The following is a 14,334-nucleotide window of genomic DNA, read 5'->3' as shown; positions in this document are numbered from 1 at the left end:
CAGAACCACAAGGTGGTGGTGGCATCTTCTGAGCCCACCTGTAAACCGAGAGGAACATCGATCATGTCAGCTACATCACTGGGGGTATTTAAAGAGAAGTAGGTAATCTTCTGAAAGGTCAGGGAATTGAGGGCTTTGGGGAACTGGCACTGAAGAGATGAGGCCAGAAGCAAATCAGCCAGAAGCAGATCACACGGAGGGGTTGAGTCACCTACTGCTCCTATTTTCTTATGTTATGAGCCACTCTTCCTAAAGCTACATGTCGGAGGTAGCTTTGCCAAATCACACTCCCAGCTCACACCTCACCAAGCTGCAGTGTTTACTGGAATAAGCAATATTCCCAACCAATTTTCCAACTCTTACCACATCCACTTGCCCTTTTTTAACCTGCAGCTGCAGTGAGCTTTGGACATTGTCATCAATAAGAGCAGTAATTATATGGAGCTGTTAGATTTCCCATTGTGAAAGAGAGAAGAGCAGAGTGTGAACCCCACCTCCCTTATTTGGTTCCACGCTCCATCTTCCTTTCCTATCAGATTCCATCATCTGCAGCCCTCTGTTGCCTCCACCTCTCACCTCCCAGCCTCTGTCACCATTTCCACTCTTCCCTCCTCCCTCCCTGCCGAGGCACCTGGATCCACCTATCACCTGCCAGCTCTTGCTCCACCCCTTCCCTCCACCTTTTTATGCCGGCTATCTCCCCTCTTTCAGTCCAGATGAAGGGTCTTGACCTTAAAACGCCGACAGTCCATTTCCCTCCACAGATGCTGCCTGACCCGCTGAGGTCCTCCAGCTTCTTTTGTTGCTCCAGACTGCACTCAATTGGGGCCAGAATTGTAGGCAATGTTATTACTTTGATCTGTATAAAAACCCCTGTACGTTCAAAGGTTATTTTATTCGTGTAGCACAGAGCTCAGGTATTGACTTAGCAAAGACACCTTGGTACACCCATTGTTTATCTATGGAACAATACAGACTGCACTTCAGAAGTATTCCATTGAGTGTAAAGCACAGGGTGTACCTGAGGATGTGCTTAAGGCACTATAGATAAATGCCTTCCATTTTTGCATTACTGAGCATGTAACACATATCCAGGTTTCTACCTGTAGCTTTCAGCACTGATGCCATTTCTTCTAGGAAGTTTGAAGGATAACAAAGGAACAACTACACTTCAACAAGGCAGCAGATTAAGTCATTGGGCAGCTGAGGTATAAACGCCAGTGACCAGCTTCTGTATTGGTGCTTGCGGGAGCAGTTCATCCCTGTCAGTGCTCCTAAATCAGACCAGGGATCTCCTCCACTGCATTCTGTTGAAAGTGTTTCTGTGCTACTTGTTAGGAGCTCTATTTTATTCATTGGGGTGGGCTTGGCCATTGTTAAGAATAAGTTTCCTCTTCCGTGTGATTGATGGTGCAGACGATGGACAAGTCTGGCAGGTTTTCCTGCTCTGGGACATTTGCCTAGTCTACAAATGTATGGACACAGATGAAAGACCTTCTGATCTATCCAATCTGCCCCACACCTTGTGTGTCATATTTGGCATGGACATGAGGGACTAAGCACCCCCTTCTGCATCATAACTCTTCATCACATCCTCTGAGAACCAAAGAGTCATAGAATCACAGAACCAGACGCCTCGGCCCACCATGTTTACATCTCCCATTGTACCTATCTACACTAATCCCATTTGGTCTGTATCCTTCTATGCCTTGGCAAATCAAATACTTGTCCAGATACTTCTTAAGTGTTGTGAGAGTATCTGCCTCCACCACCTCTTCAGGCAGCGCATTCCAGAATTTAACTACCATCTGTAAATGCTGGTGAATCACAGAGCTGTGTGAGCTCCTGAGACTGGCAACAAACATGCCAACTTGGAAAAAATATATTTGAGCAGTTTCATCTCCCGCCTGTTACTCCACCCTTGGACAATCCAAACTGGTCCAGGAAAACCCCCCAGTCCTGATGCATTACCAACTTCTGTAGGATCTCCCACCCAGCCCTGCCCCCAACACAACCCCCACAACAGGTCCTCCTTTTGCACACAGTAATTCATTGAATATGTATCCAGCACAAGAATTGGCAACCCGTTTCAGAGGAAGCTTCAAGAACATTGGGCAGTCCGCCCTAGCTCAGCCTCTTGCCTGAATCTCAGGCCATTTGCAGACCTGTCAGGCTGCAGGCCATCGATCTCTGAGCTTTCTGGGGGGAAATGGAGCTCACCGCCCAATTTCCCTGACAGTTCAGTGCTACTATGGGGAGCAGGACAGGCAAATCCAATAACTTACCCACCTGCCGACTCCTGATACGTGGAATGAAAGAAAATCAATGCCACACTGTCTTAGCTCATGCATGAAGAAAGATAATTGGAAAAGGTACCAGAGAAATTGCATATCAGCAATCAATACCTTGAATGGGAAGACTATGGAAAAATAGTTCACAAACGAAATGTTTATAATTAATCGCAGTTTAATAATTTAAGATCCAAAATTGCTGGATTTTTCTGACAAGAAAACAGAGAAACAGAGTTAGGTTATTACAGTTTTAGTTCAGTTAAGAATCAAGTTGCAGACTTCACATATAAAGTAATCATATGAACAAACTCACGGGGATGAATGTTCTATTTCTGTTCTTGCATTCCTGTGTTAATAGGTGGAACAGAAGTGATTTGGGAACTCTTCAGGTGTCGATGGTAGAGTCCAGGCCGTTGGTGCTTACAGAGAATGAGTGTGCCTGCAAAAAATGCACTTTGTTCCATTTAGACATGTTAACAGAGTAACCTTATTTAATGTTTCTCATATTATTTTCATAATGGATGCGGATGAAACGTTAACATGCTGACATCATTTCCTTGTCAGTCAGAAGTGTGAAAATAATTTTAATTTTCTGGCATGTTATTAAATGTCTGTTTTCATTGGCAACCATAGAATGCTACAGCACCAAAGGAAGTCATTCAGAATTCTCCAATTAAGCCTACCCACCTCACCCACTCTTTCCCCACAGCCCCACACAGTTTTCCTTTCCAACTGTTTACTCACTTCCCTTTCAAAATTACTCTTGATTCTGCTTCCACTGGCCTCCCAGGCAATGCATTCCAATTTGTTCCTGCTTAGACTAGCTGACTGGTCCAGGGTCTCGACCTGAAATACCAACTTACACCCTTCACTTCCACAAGTGCTGCTTGACCCGCTGAGTTCTTCCAGCGTTCTGCCTCTCATTCCTGTGAAAATTGTTTCCTCCTCCCTTCTCTGTTGAATCAGCTTGTACTTCATTAGGCCCAGCAGCAAAGTTAACAGGACACAGAGGTGCAGCGGGTAGAGCTGGTTCCTTGCCACTCCAGTGTCCCCGATTCAATCCTGACCTCCGATGCTGTCTGTGTGGAGTTTGCACATTCTCCCCGTGACCACGTGGATTTTAGCGACCTGGGTTCAATTCCGGCTGCCGTCTGTAAAGAGTTTGTATGTTCTCCCTGTGTCTTTGTGGGTTTCCTCCAGGTGCTCCGGTTTCCTCCCACATTCCAAAGACGTACAGGTTAGGAAGTTGTGGGCATGCTATGTTGGCGCTGGAAGCGTGGCGACACTTGTGGGCTGCCCCCAGAACACTCCATGCAAAAGATGCATTTCGCTGTGTGTTTCAATGTATATGTGACTAATAAAGATATGATATCTCATCTCATCTCATCTCATCTCATCTCATCTACCCCACCCCAAAGACACATGGGTTGGTAAGTTAATTGGCCCAAGGTCAGTGGTAGAATCTGGCCATAGTGTGGAGGTTGAAATGGGATTCATGAAGGATCAGTGTAAAATGAATGCTTCGTAGTTAATGCGGACTCAGAGGGCCGAAGGGCCTATATTTGTGCTGAGTGACTCTATGACTCTGACATTTTCTTCATTTGTAAACTGCAAATCCATTTTAAAATGCATTATCAAAACCTATGAATGAGAAATGACTTGGGTCCCTCCTGGTTTGTGATATCCTACTGAATTAAAACTGTAATAACCTGACTCCGTTTCTCTGAAGGTGCAGATGTAGTTTGAAGGGGGTGGGCAGGGTTCGAACATTAGTGAGTGCTTTTGATTGGTTTTCACGGACGGGGTTTCTGCAATGAAGTGGTCTGCTTTGGAACACCAGTCATTGATAAAATCTTGCTTTCAACAAGCTATTTCACAGGAGCTCCAACAGAAAGAGAACTCAGGTGATGAAGTCTTTTGTTAAAGAGGTTGGGTTCTCATAACATATCATAGGATGGAGAAGTGGATAGTCTTAAAGAGGGTGTTTGTGGTAGCTGAAGGTGCAGTTACTAGCAGTAGCATAAAGGAAACAGAATTAGGTTATTACAGTTTTAGTTCAGTTAAGAATCAAGTTGTAGATTTCACATATAAAGATCAGAGCACCTGGTAGAAACCCACGCAGTCACAGGGAGAACATGCAAATTCCACACAGACAGCACCCAAGGTCAGGATTGAACCCTGGTCACTGGAGTTGTGAGGCAGCTGCTCTGTCACCTGTGTCACTGTTGGAGGGCTGAGGTTGTTACAGAGAGAGGAAAGCTCCTACAGTGATCAGAGTACAAGGGTGGGAATTGTAAGAACAGGGCCTAATCAGACCTTTATTCACGCACTCTCTGTGTCTGCCTCAGGTATGTCAGAAGGCGGGCGAAATCTCCTTAATGAAGCAGCAGATGAAAGATTCACAGGCTGACGTGGCCCAAAAGCTGAACGAGATGGTGGTATTAAGGACACAGCTAAAGGAGGCGACGTCAGCTCTGCGGGCCAAGGAGGAGCAGGTCCTCACACTGAAGGACTCCTTCAATGCCAAGGGCATTGAGCTGGAGGTGTGTGAGAACGAGCTGCAGAGGAAAGCCAGTGAGGCCCAGCTCCTGAGGGAGAAGCTAGGCCAGAACGAAGCAGAGATTTCGGGCTTAAAGCAGGCCCTGGCTGACGTGGGCCAGCAGACGCGGTGTGGCGAGGAAGGGCCGGAGGAGCAGAGGGACGAGCTGGCCTGCGAGAGCGACGAGGCCAAGATGCAGCGGCAGAGTGAGGACGCAGTGAAGGCCCTGAAGAAGCAGATCGAGCGGCTGCAGGGGGAGCTGAGGCTGGAGCGGCAGCAACATGAGCAGCAGCTCTCCCACTTCGAGGAGGAAAGGCAGACCTGGCAGGAGGAGAAGGAGAAGGTCATCAAGTATCAGAAGCAACTGCAGTTGAACTATGTGGAAATGTACCAGAAGAACCAGGCACTGGAGAGCAAACTTAATGAGTTAAACACAACGGCCAACTCCCCCACAGCCGATGATATGAAGCAATGGACACCATCTCGTCTGGAACGGATTGAATCCACAGAGATCTAATCTGTGCAAAGGAATGTGACACTTACATTAATGTACAAGTGGGATCATTTACCTGGATTCTCTAAAGCGACTCACCTGTTTAATTCATGTCCTCATTTTTATCTAGTACCAGTTCAACCAAGGTCTGATTTTCAAATGTGTTTGACCAGCACAAAGTTTGATCCCTTTTCTTTTGAAATTGTGTGAGGACAAAGTTACCCCCATTCCACCATCCCTAGCACACATTCCCACCCTGAAGGTAAAATAACATGTTTGTCCTATTCCTCTTCCTCCAGCAGGAGGACCTGCAGACAGGGGTCGGGTGACTTTGTTTCCCCATGTGTGCAGTGCAGCCAATGCATGGCACTTTACTCCCAGTCAGTCTGTAGGCATGTTGATCAGTGCCCTCAAGCCCCTGAGCTTTGGGAAACTGACTGCAGTTGAACAAAATACTGCAGACCCTTCAAGTCTGAAATTAAAACAGAAAATGCAACAAGGTTGGCAGCGTTATTATGTGTGTGTCTTCCCACTTCTCTATCACTAACTTCCCCTTTTGCTCTGACCTTTCCCTCAGTCTGCACTTTCTTTTCCTTCCCGTTGCACTCACTAAAATACAACAGCTTCCAGTTCTGATGAAGTGCCATCAAACTGAAACATTAATCCAGTGTCCCTCTCCACAGATGCTGCCTGACCTGCTGAGTATTTCCAGCATTTCCTGTGGATGAAATAACCTTCAGGCAAATATTCCCTTCGCACAGCTTCCCTCTCCCCCTTCTGGTCCAGTGGCATTGTGAAAAGCCTTCATTCAACAAGATCTCATTTTCAAGTGGTCCATGTTGTCTCATCCTCACACCCTCCTTTGACAACCCCTATTCCCCACCCAACCCCTCTCCCCTGTCCCTCCCACTTTTTTAACATTGTCCTTTGTTGGTGGATAAAACCTAAATAGATAGATTTATCAGAACTTGGAGCTCTGAAAACAAATTTTGTTCAGCAAAAGTATAAGAGATATATAACCAACCCAGCTAATTGAAGTTATGCTCTGAATCAACGCTGCTTTAATTGAATGGTGGAACGGGCTTGAGGGGCTCACGATCCGAAAAAGAAAGGACAAGCTGGTTGTCAGGGAAATCTTCCATCCTGACCACATTCTGTGTAAATCACTGGAGTACATTAACGACCTGTAGCAACCATCAGTTTATGTATGGATGGCACAGAGGAATCACAAAACCAGATACAAGGCATAATCCTACAAGTAAGTGAAATGTTCAGTGGTACTCCCTTCCCTGTCTTGCATATCCACCAGCATTCCTTACTCCCTGTCACATTTCGAATAGTTACATGTTAATCCCAGATGGAAGGGGGTCCAAGCAGTTCTCCCTACTTGTTCACGCCATCTGCCTGCCACCAATTCTTGACGGTGCGGACAGAGGTACAAGAGACCTTCTCAAATATCTGTCTGTCTTCATTTCCCACTCCTTCTTCCATATCCCAAAAACAATCACCTCCCTGCCTTCCTCTCCCACTTACCAGACTGCTAGGGACACACCCCTTAGGTCACTGCTGTGACCTCCTTTCCCAGCTACCACCTTAAATTTTTACATGGAGTCAGAAACATTGTCCCTGTTTGACAGAGCATAATCCTACAAAACTACAGACTTGGCCTCATGAAATTCCTTCATCCCTTTTGTTTCCAGAAAATTGGATTCTTGAATGCCGTCACAGTAAGTGTTCACTACAATGTCCTTCTTTGGAAACATGTTCCATGAGTTTCTTTGATGAAAAACCATTCCCTGACATCCTTGCCTACCTCCAACCTCTCCCCTTGAGATTTGATCACCTCCACTTACAACAGATTCATCAATCCCTTTCATAACCTTGAGGGGCCATCTCCAAATTTCTTTCCAGAGAAAGTGTGTTCAATGCTTATTAAGTCCTCAGTTATACGATGTGAACAAAGACCTTGACAATAATTCTTTCTGGATAGGTCATCATTTATAATGTACAATTCTAATTAGGACATCAGAGAGAATCATTACTATAAAAGAGGGCCCATCTGGAATTATCCATTTATTTATCGCTGTATCCTTTGGTCATATCATTTTACATTTAGCTTCCCATATGTACACAGCAAAATCGTGTCTATCACAATTTGTCCTTTATCATTGCTTCTTTCACATCAGAAGTATATGCACTCAAAGAACTGACACAGTGGCACGTCTGATTACTTGCTAAGCAAGAAGGGAGTGCAACTGATGCCTCAAGGACTTAAGCAACAGATGATGTCCTTTCAGTGGCAACCTGACTTTGCTCCACCATTTTAGAGTGTGGAAACCTAATGGAGTCCTTTTGTAATCAAGTAGAATCCACAAACCTGGCTGCCTTGGCAATTTTGTCTAATTCGTCCCCTTTACCGACCTCAGGAATCCAAGGCGATTAAGGAGGATATGTAAGATTAAGAAAAATCTTGTATTATTAAATAAAGAGATCAATAATAGATTCAAACAACACAGAAGGAGGCCATTTGGCCCATTGTGCCTCTGCCTAGACAGGGAAGGAAAAAATGAAGAAATAGATTGTAGTTCAATAATTCACATCTTTGTCAATATTATTGTACCAACCAGGGGAAAAAATGTCACCTCTATCCCTGTAATTTGAGAGGTGTTTCCCACTGTATCAGCCTTCAGAGAATTACTGGTAATCTACCTGTTGTAACACCACTTGAAAGAGGAATTATCCATTAATTTGTTTGTTGGTAAACGTTGGGTAGAGAGTGTATAGTTCTATGTAAATATGTATGCCTGTGCTGTGTGTAAAGGTAGACATTATCCTTCCTAAGGTTACACAGTTTCTAAAGGTTTCCTGTACAATTAGACAATGTAATTTCTTATTTGCTGCACATCTTTCTTACAGTATTGTTTAATTGTAAATTTTATGCATCACCAGAATCCAAGAGGTCTTTATCTTTCCAAAACATCATGCAACTGAAAATGCATTGAATCTACAAACAGTGAATTCCAATTTGTAAATCCGTGACTAGAAGTTAATTTGAAGCTTCATGTTTTCTCTGCAGTTCTTCCTTTGTCTGAATCTTGACCAAACGTTCTGGGGGGAGTGCCATCAAAGAGGATAATACCACATCAGGAATGGTCAGAGAGGCTCTGGTGCACAGACTGAATGAATTTGCATGAGTAACATTTCAAAAGATAGTTGTCCAGCTTGTTACCATGCTCAAGGCTCACTGGGCCCAAAATTCCAAAAACTGGCTGCTCCATCAGCAGATTTCATCCTTAAACTCATCGGATTTGGAATCTGCTCTAGAGTAACTCGTATGCACAGGACATTAAGGCATATTTCTGTTCTAGTTCCGTCAGAACCCAACTCCACCTACAACCAGTCTCGATGCTGATCATGAAGTCCCATTTAATTGAAGCAAATCTTCCTTACTCTTGTACTTCAGCCCCCTTGCAATAAATACCAGTGCTTTATTTATCTTCCTCATTGCTTGCTGTACTTCAAAAAAACTTGCTGTGATCTGTGTAGGATACCTAAATCCCTCTGCACACCATTATAATCTTTAAATATATATATATTTTAATTATGCCAACTAATTAGAAAGCTTTACACTTTCCTGCATTATACGCCATCTGGCACCTGGTTGGTCTACTAAGTCCCACTGAGTCAATGCTAACCATCAGGCAACCATCCCACAACAATCCCATTTTATTCTCCCCCACATTCCCCTCAACTCTCACCAGATTCAACCACTCACTCCACACAAGGGACAACTTACAGTGGCCAATTAACCACCAACCCAAGTAAAAGTCTGCCTGAGTATAACATTAAAGTCCAACTCAAACCCACCCAAGCCACAGGACTTATCATATATCCTGAAGCTGGCATATCTGGTTAGGTCCCTTCAGGATAAGGTTGGGTAACCATACTCTGGTAAAGAATAGAAAGGGAAGGGAGGACTATGAGGTGTTCTGACAGCTAAACCTTGACTTGCAGTTAACATGCTGCAGAGGAATTTAAAGGGACTGCTCATTGATTTTTTGCCAGACTTCACCCTGGTGTACCTGACCTTTGATAACCTGGTGGGGAAGGGAGTGAACAGGCTGGGGACATGCTGAAGGGGATGCTACTGGGCCCAGTCAGGTCGACAGAGGGTATGTTCAACCTGCCTACCCACACTTGTCCATGGATAAGTTTGTGCCTGGGTGTCCGTGGAGGGGAGGTCTCAAGTGCACACCAGGCCTCCTTTGGCTGACTGATCACCACAGAGTCTAAGGCATAACATCAATCCCTAGGGAATCTTGATTTAACTTAGAGTCATTAATTTATGGGTTGATACAAAAAGGCCACTTAAAAAAAAAGGTTGACTGCACAAAGTTTAGGCCAAATTGTGAAGTAAACTTGTTATTTTTATGTAAAACCCAGAATTCCAGCACCAACATCATTTTGCTTTTAGTTGAATCCTCCAGTTTGCTGTTCAATTACTTAACTCCTCCGTATCATTTGCAGCATCTTTGCTTCCTCCTCATAGCTCATTTCCCTACTTTGTACCATCAGCCCCATCATCCAAGTCATGATGTAGGGTTGTAAATAACCGAGACCCACACACTTACCCCTGCATCACCCCAATGCAGCCAGTCCTCCTGAAATTGTCCGGCTAGTTCCTACTCCGCTTCATTAACCAATCCCCATCTTGAGCAAGGAGCCCAAACAATTGACTGGATCTGGCTCACTCAGGATGGATATTTAGTTGACAATTCATTCCTGAGCAACAGCATTAAGTTTGATAATGGGATAGGAACACATGAAATAGGGGAGAAGGTCACTTGGTCCCTTGAACCTGTTCCACCATTTAATAAGATCATGGCTAACCTTGTTGTACTCTCAACTCCACATTCTCACCTACCTATTGGTATCCTTTACCCCTTCTTAAGAATCTATCTACCTCTATCTCAAGTATCTAAGAGAAAATGTTTCAACTCATCTCTGTCTTGAATGGGTGACCCTAGCTCTAGATTTGCATCCACCTCCACCTTGTCAAAGCTCTCCAGGATCTTGCATGTTCCAGTCAAATCCCCTCTCACTGTAATGAACTCCAGCAGATATAAGGCTACCTGATTTCTAAATCCAATTAAAGCTCTGAGCACAGGCACACTTTTTCATTACCTAAAAAAAATTGATCATCTGTCCTTTAATAAGTTAAACAAGAGAGAAGTTGTAAGCTCGTGCAGCAGTAAGTATATTTCTCTTTGCTCTTGGTGTTCTGTTATAGAGCACATGGAATTATCTTTAGCACTTTAGTTTATACCAAAGTTTCTTTGTGTTTTATATAATATTAGACACAAAATAAACATTCAAGTTATTCCCCCTTTGATGCATTCTGTTCAATAATTAGGAGCCCAAATGTCTTGTGCTCAGGTGTCCATGCCATAAGGTATCCTTACTAACTTACTCCAGTAAGCTTGCCTTCAGAGAATTGGTTGTACACGGGCATGACTATGTCGATGCAAAGTAGTTGAAAACTGATGCCAATATAAGCTGGAAGACTACTGATCCATAGGACCCATCTTACCTCTATGGATTGCACTGGGTGCAACCCAGCCTGTGGCAATGCCAGTGCTGGGTTGGCATATGGCCTCTCAGAGGGAAATACGGTTGTAACAATCACCATTGCACCACATCCAGGGGAGTCATTGAAATATAGCAATAAACAAAGAATGGCACATAGTAAAAGCACTTTTTCAATGGCAGGCAATGTCTACTTTTACAGTAAATCCTCAATGTAGATGCATAATGTTGCTCTGTAATTGTTTTTGCCATTTTGTCCAGAATTGACTACTGTATATTTTAAGTATTCGTGTTTAGAAGGAGCTGCATGAGGATCGATGAGCTGTGATGTCTAGTGATAAAGAATTCCCCTCGGGAAGCTGATAATGCACTTTTCAGCCAATATTCTTCTAGTGGGTAATGACTTTTAGGTGATAAGCTCAGATCACATGCAACAAAAATAGAAGTAAAGTTGTTTGTGAGGAACTGGTAAAAAAGAATTTGTCTTCAGAAATGTCGTCACCAGTTTTATTTTGTCACAAATTTACAAGAAAGCTAAAACTCAGGAGAGATATTTGGAACATGGTGAATCTGGATAGAAAACTAAAGGCCAAAAGCACAGGCAAGTGCAGTACAGTGCAATGGTGCTCCAATCTTCTGCATCAGTGTATGGATTGTACCAAGGTTAATGATGTCAATTGCTCTGTGTATTACCAGGTATTGACTGTTGAAGAATATGATGCAGTATGCACTTTCCAAATTACAGTACAGAATGAGACCATGTGGCCCATCATGCCATGCTAGTTCTTTGAAAGAACTATTTGACTGAACCCCTGGATTCCAAAGCTTAGAAACTTGAAATTGCACCATTTTTTTAAAGCACAAATCATGCATACACACCTTTTCATGCATGTTTTAATGTGATGTGGCAAATCCCTTTGGAAATCCTACCCATGGTGAAACTGAACCAGGCACTCCTGGGTTCCATTCATCTTTGTGAAGCTGATGTCTCTCCAGCGTTAATCCAAAATGCAATGATGTCACCAACAAGTGTGCATCTTGCCTCTGCTTTATTGACAGAAATTGGAGCAACATTGTGCAACCTGTGACCCTCGTTTTCAACTCTCAGCAAAACAAGGCTCAAAGGAGATATGGATCAGAGGGTTCCCACTGGGGCTTCGATTTTTGGCTGTCTATAGTTTTTAATGCTCTACATTGTTCACATATTACTGCTGGATCTCTTTGAACTGAGTGCAGCTACTCACAGCACAGGTACATTCTGTACTCTCCACAGAGTCATGAGTCCATACTGGCAGTGTCCTGGTGCCACATACAACACAGGACTCAACCTGTGCCAACTATCACAGATGGGGCAGTGGGCACACACTCAAAAGACACGAGCTCTCCCTGTGTGTTTCCCCCCACCTCTATGGCAGCCTTTTGTACTATATTACTGCTGCCACAGAGGCTGAGGCTCAATTCCTAGCAGCAAACACACAGTAGTTGCACTCACAGTCAGGCAAGATGCACACGTTTTAATGCAGAAATCTGTAAATACAACCCTAATGACTGTTTTAAACGTAAAATTTAGTTTTGTGATTTTTCTGGAGGGAGGTTAGGTTACCCTTTCCCCATGCCTCAGCTCCTGTTTATTAAGGGTAGATACCAATTTCCCAGCAAAACGTTAAATTACGGGGACAGATTATGGAGACTAAAGTGGCCTTTCCTGGAAGTTATGACAGGGTTTGACTGATGTTTTCAAACTATTAAGTGGATCCAATGGTGATAAACTATTTCTGCTGGTTGGGCAATTTAGTTCTTGGGGGCATAACCTAAAAATTAGAACTATGCCTTTCAAGGGTAAAGGTAGGAAATGCTTCTACATCCAGGAGCTGGTGGACATTTAGAAGTCTCTTCTGATGCTGGGTCAGCTGTTAATTTTAAATCTGACATTGATAGATTTTTGTTAACCTAAGGCATTAAGGGATGTAGGGAAAAGGCAGATATGTGCAGTTAGATCTCATATCATTCATAATCTCACAGATTGGCAGGACAGGCTCGAGGGGCTACATGCCAACCTCCTGTTCTTATGTTCCTAATTAGTCCCATTCCACTGTTCCTTGGGTTGATTGACCTACAATTTTTCTTTCCCTTCATCTACATATCCAATTCCTTTCAAAACTGACTGTTGAATCTGTTCCAGAGTCCTTTCAGGGAGGGCATTTCAGACTGTGATCACCTTAAAAGAAAAAGCAATCCTTATCTCCCCTTTCATTTTTGTCAGTCACCTCTGGTTAACAGTCCTGCTGCCAGGGTTAACATTTCATTCTATTCATTAAACGTACTCATAATTAGAAAATGGGAGAATTTAAAGAGCACCGTGCTAAACCATTCCACCTCCTAATATTGGCCAAGGGATGAAAACAAAGCCATTAACATTCTTTGTGGAGCTGGAATGTTGCAGAAGGAGAAGAGTAAAAGTGAATATACAAAGGTTACTGTGTAAAGTACATGGTAAAGGATAGCCCATATGCTACTGCAATGTCACTAGCTCTTGCCCTCATGTCTAGAAGAAGCCGTGTACCATTGAACTGGAACTAAATATTGGAACACTGTGTCTTATTAAAAAGCAGATAAGAGGTTTCAAAAATTCCTCCTGAATTTTTCTTCGTTATACACCAACTCAATTCACCTTCATGAGTATGTGGTCAGAAGCTGCGTTGAAAAATGTTTTAATTTCTGAATACCAACTTATCTACACAAAATATTAAAGTTTGTTTCTTTTGTAACATAAAATACTCTTGTTTATGGTCCATAAATTAAAAGAAAATAAACGTGATCATTTAACAATTTTGCTCAAGGTCTTTCTGAGTTGTGCTTTTAAGTTCAAAGACTTAAGCAATATTGTTTTATTAAGCATTAGATTAAAATGACCATAATATTTAATGAACATGAAAGTTATTGTCTTTGGCTCGTTAACTTGCAAGTTACAGACATCATAACAGGAGTCTAAGATGATGTTGGTGGCTGTGGTTACTACTTGCAGTCTTCAGGTGACCCCTAGGAAGCCAAAGGGTAGGTGAGTGAATGGAATTGACAGTGGTCTGCAGAATAGCTTCAAAGCTTCTCCCAGTTCTATTCTCATTTCCTTGTGACTTTATTTCTCCTTCTAGAAGAAGTTAATGTAGCTGAAAGCCTTTTTCTTGAAAGGAAAATCAGATAAAATTTACAGTGATTTACAATAATTCAAACTAGAAGCAGCTGTTCATGTCAGAAGCAGAAGCAGAAGAAGGTGTTTTGTGCCTGCTCCATCATTCCGTATGATCGTGGCTGACCATTTACCTCAATACCACGATCCTTGATTCCCTTTTATATCTAAAAATCTATCAATCTCTGTCCTGAATATCCTCAGTAACTGAGCCTCCAAGGCCCTCTTGGGAGAGAAT

The 14,334-nt window shown here is 43.1% G+C and overlaps 1 protein-coding gene across 7 annotated transcripts in view; it reads left to right on the top strand.

Annotated features, from left to right (window-relative positions):
* The window catches only part of LOC127567449 (leucine zipper putative tumor suppressor 3), a 340,413-nt gene extending 326,686 nt beyond the window's left edge, over positions 1-13,727 (top strand). For all 7 annotated transcript variants that reach the window (XM_052010364.1, XM_052010362.1, XM_052010360.1 and 4 more), the window contains one exon: positions 4,640-13,727. In XM_052010364.1, the coding sequence (XP_051866324.1) occupies positions 4,640-5,347 (708 nt within the window). In that variant the 3' untranslated portion in view covers positions 5,348-13,727. The remainder of the gene's footprint in view (positions 1-4,639) is intronic.
* The last annotated feature ends 607 nt before the right edge of the window (positions 13,728-14,334 follow it).

This window comes from Pristis pectinata, chromosome 2 (assembly GCF_009764475.1).
Source record: "Pristis pectinata isolate sPriPec2 chromosome 2, sPriPec2.1.pri, whole genome shotgun sequence".
NCBI classification, from domain to species: Eukaryota; Metazoa; Chordata; class Chondrichthyes; order Rhinopristiformes; family Pristidae; genus Pristis; species Pristis pectinata.
This window is presented reverse-complemented; position numbering and strand designations above follow the sequence as displayed.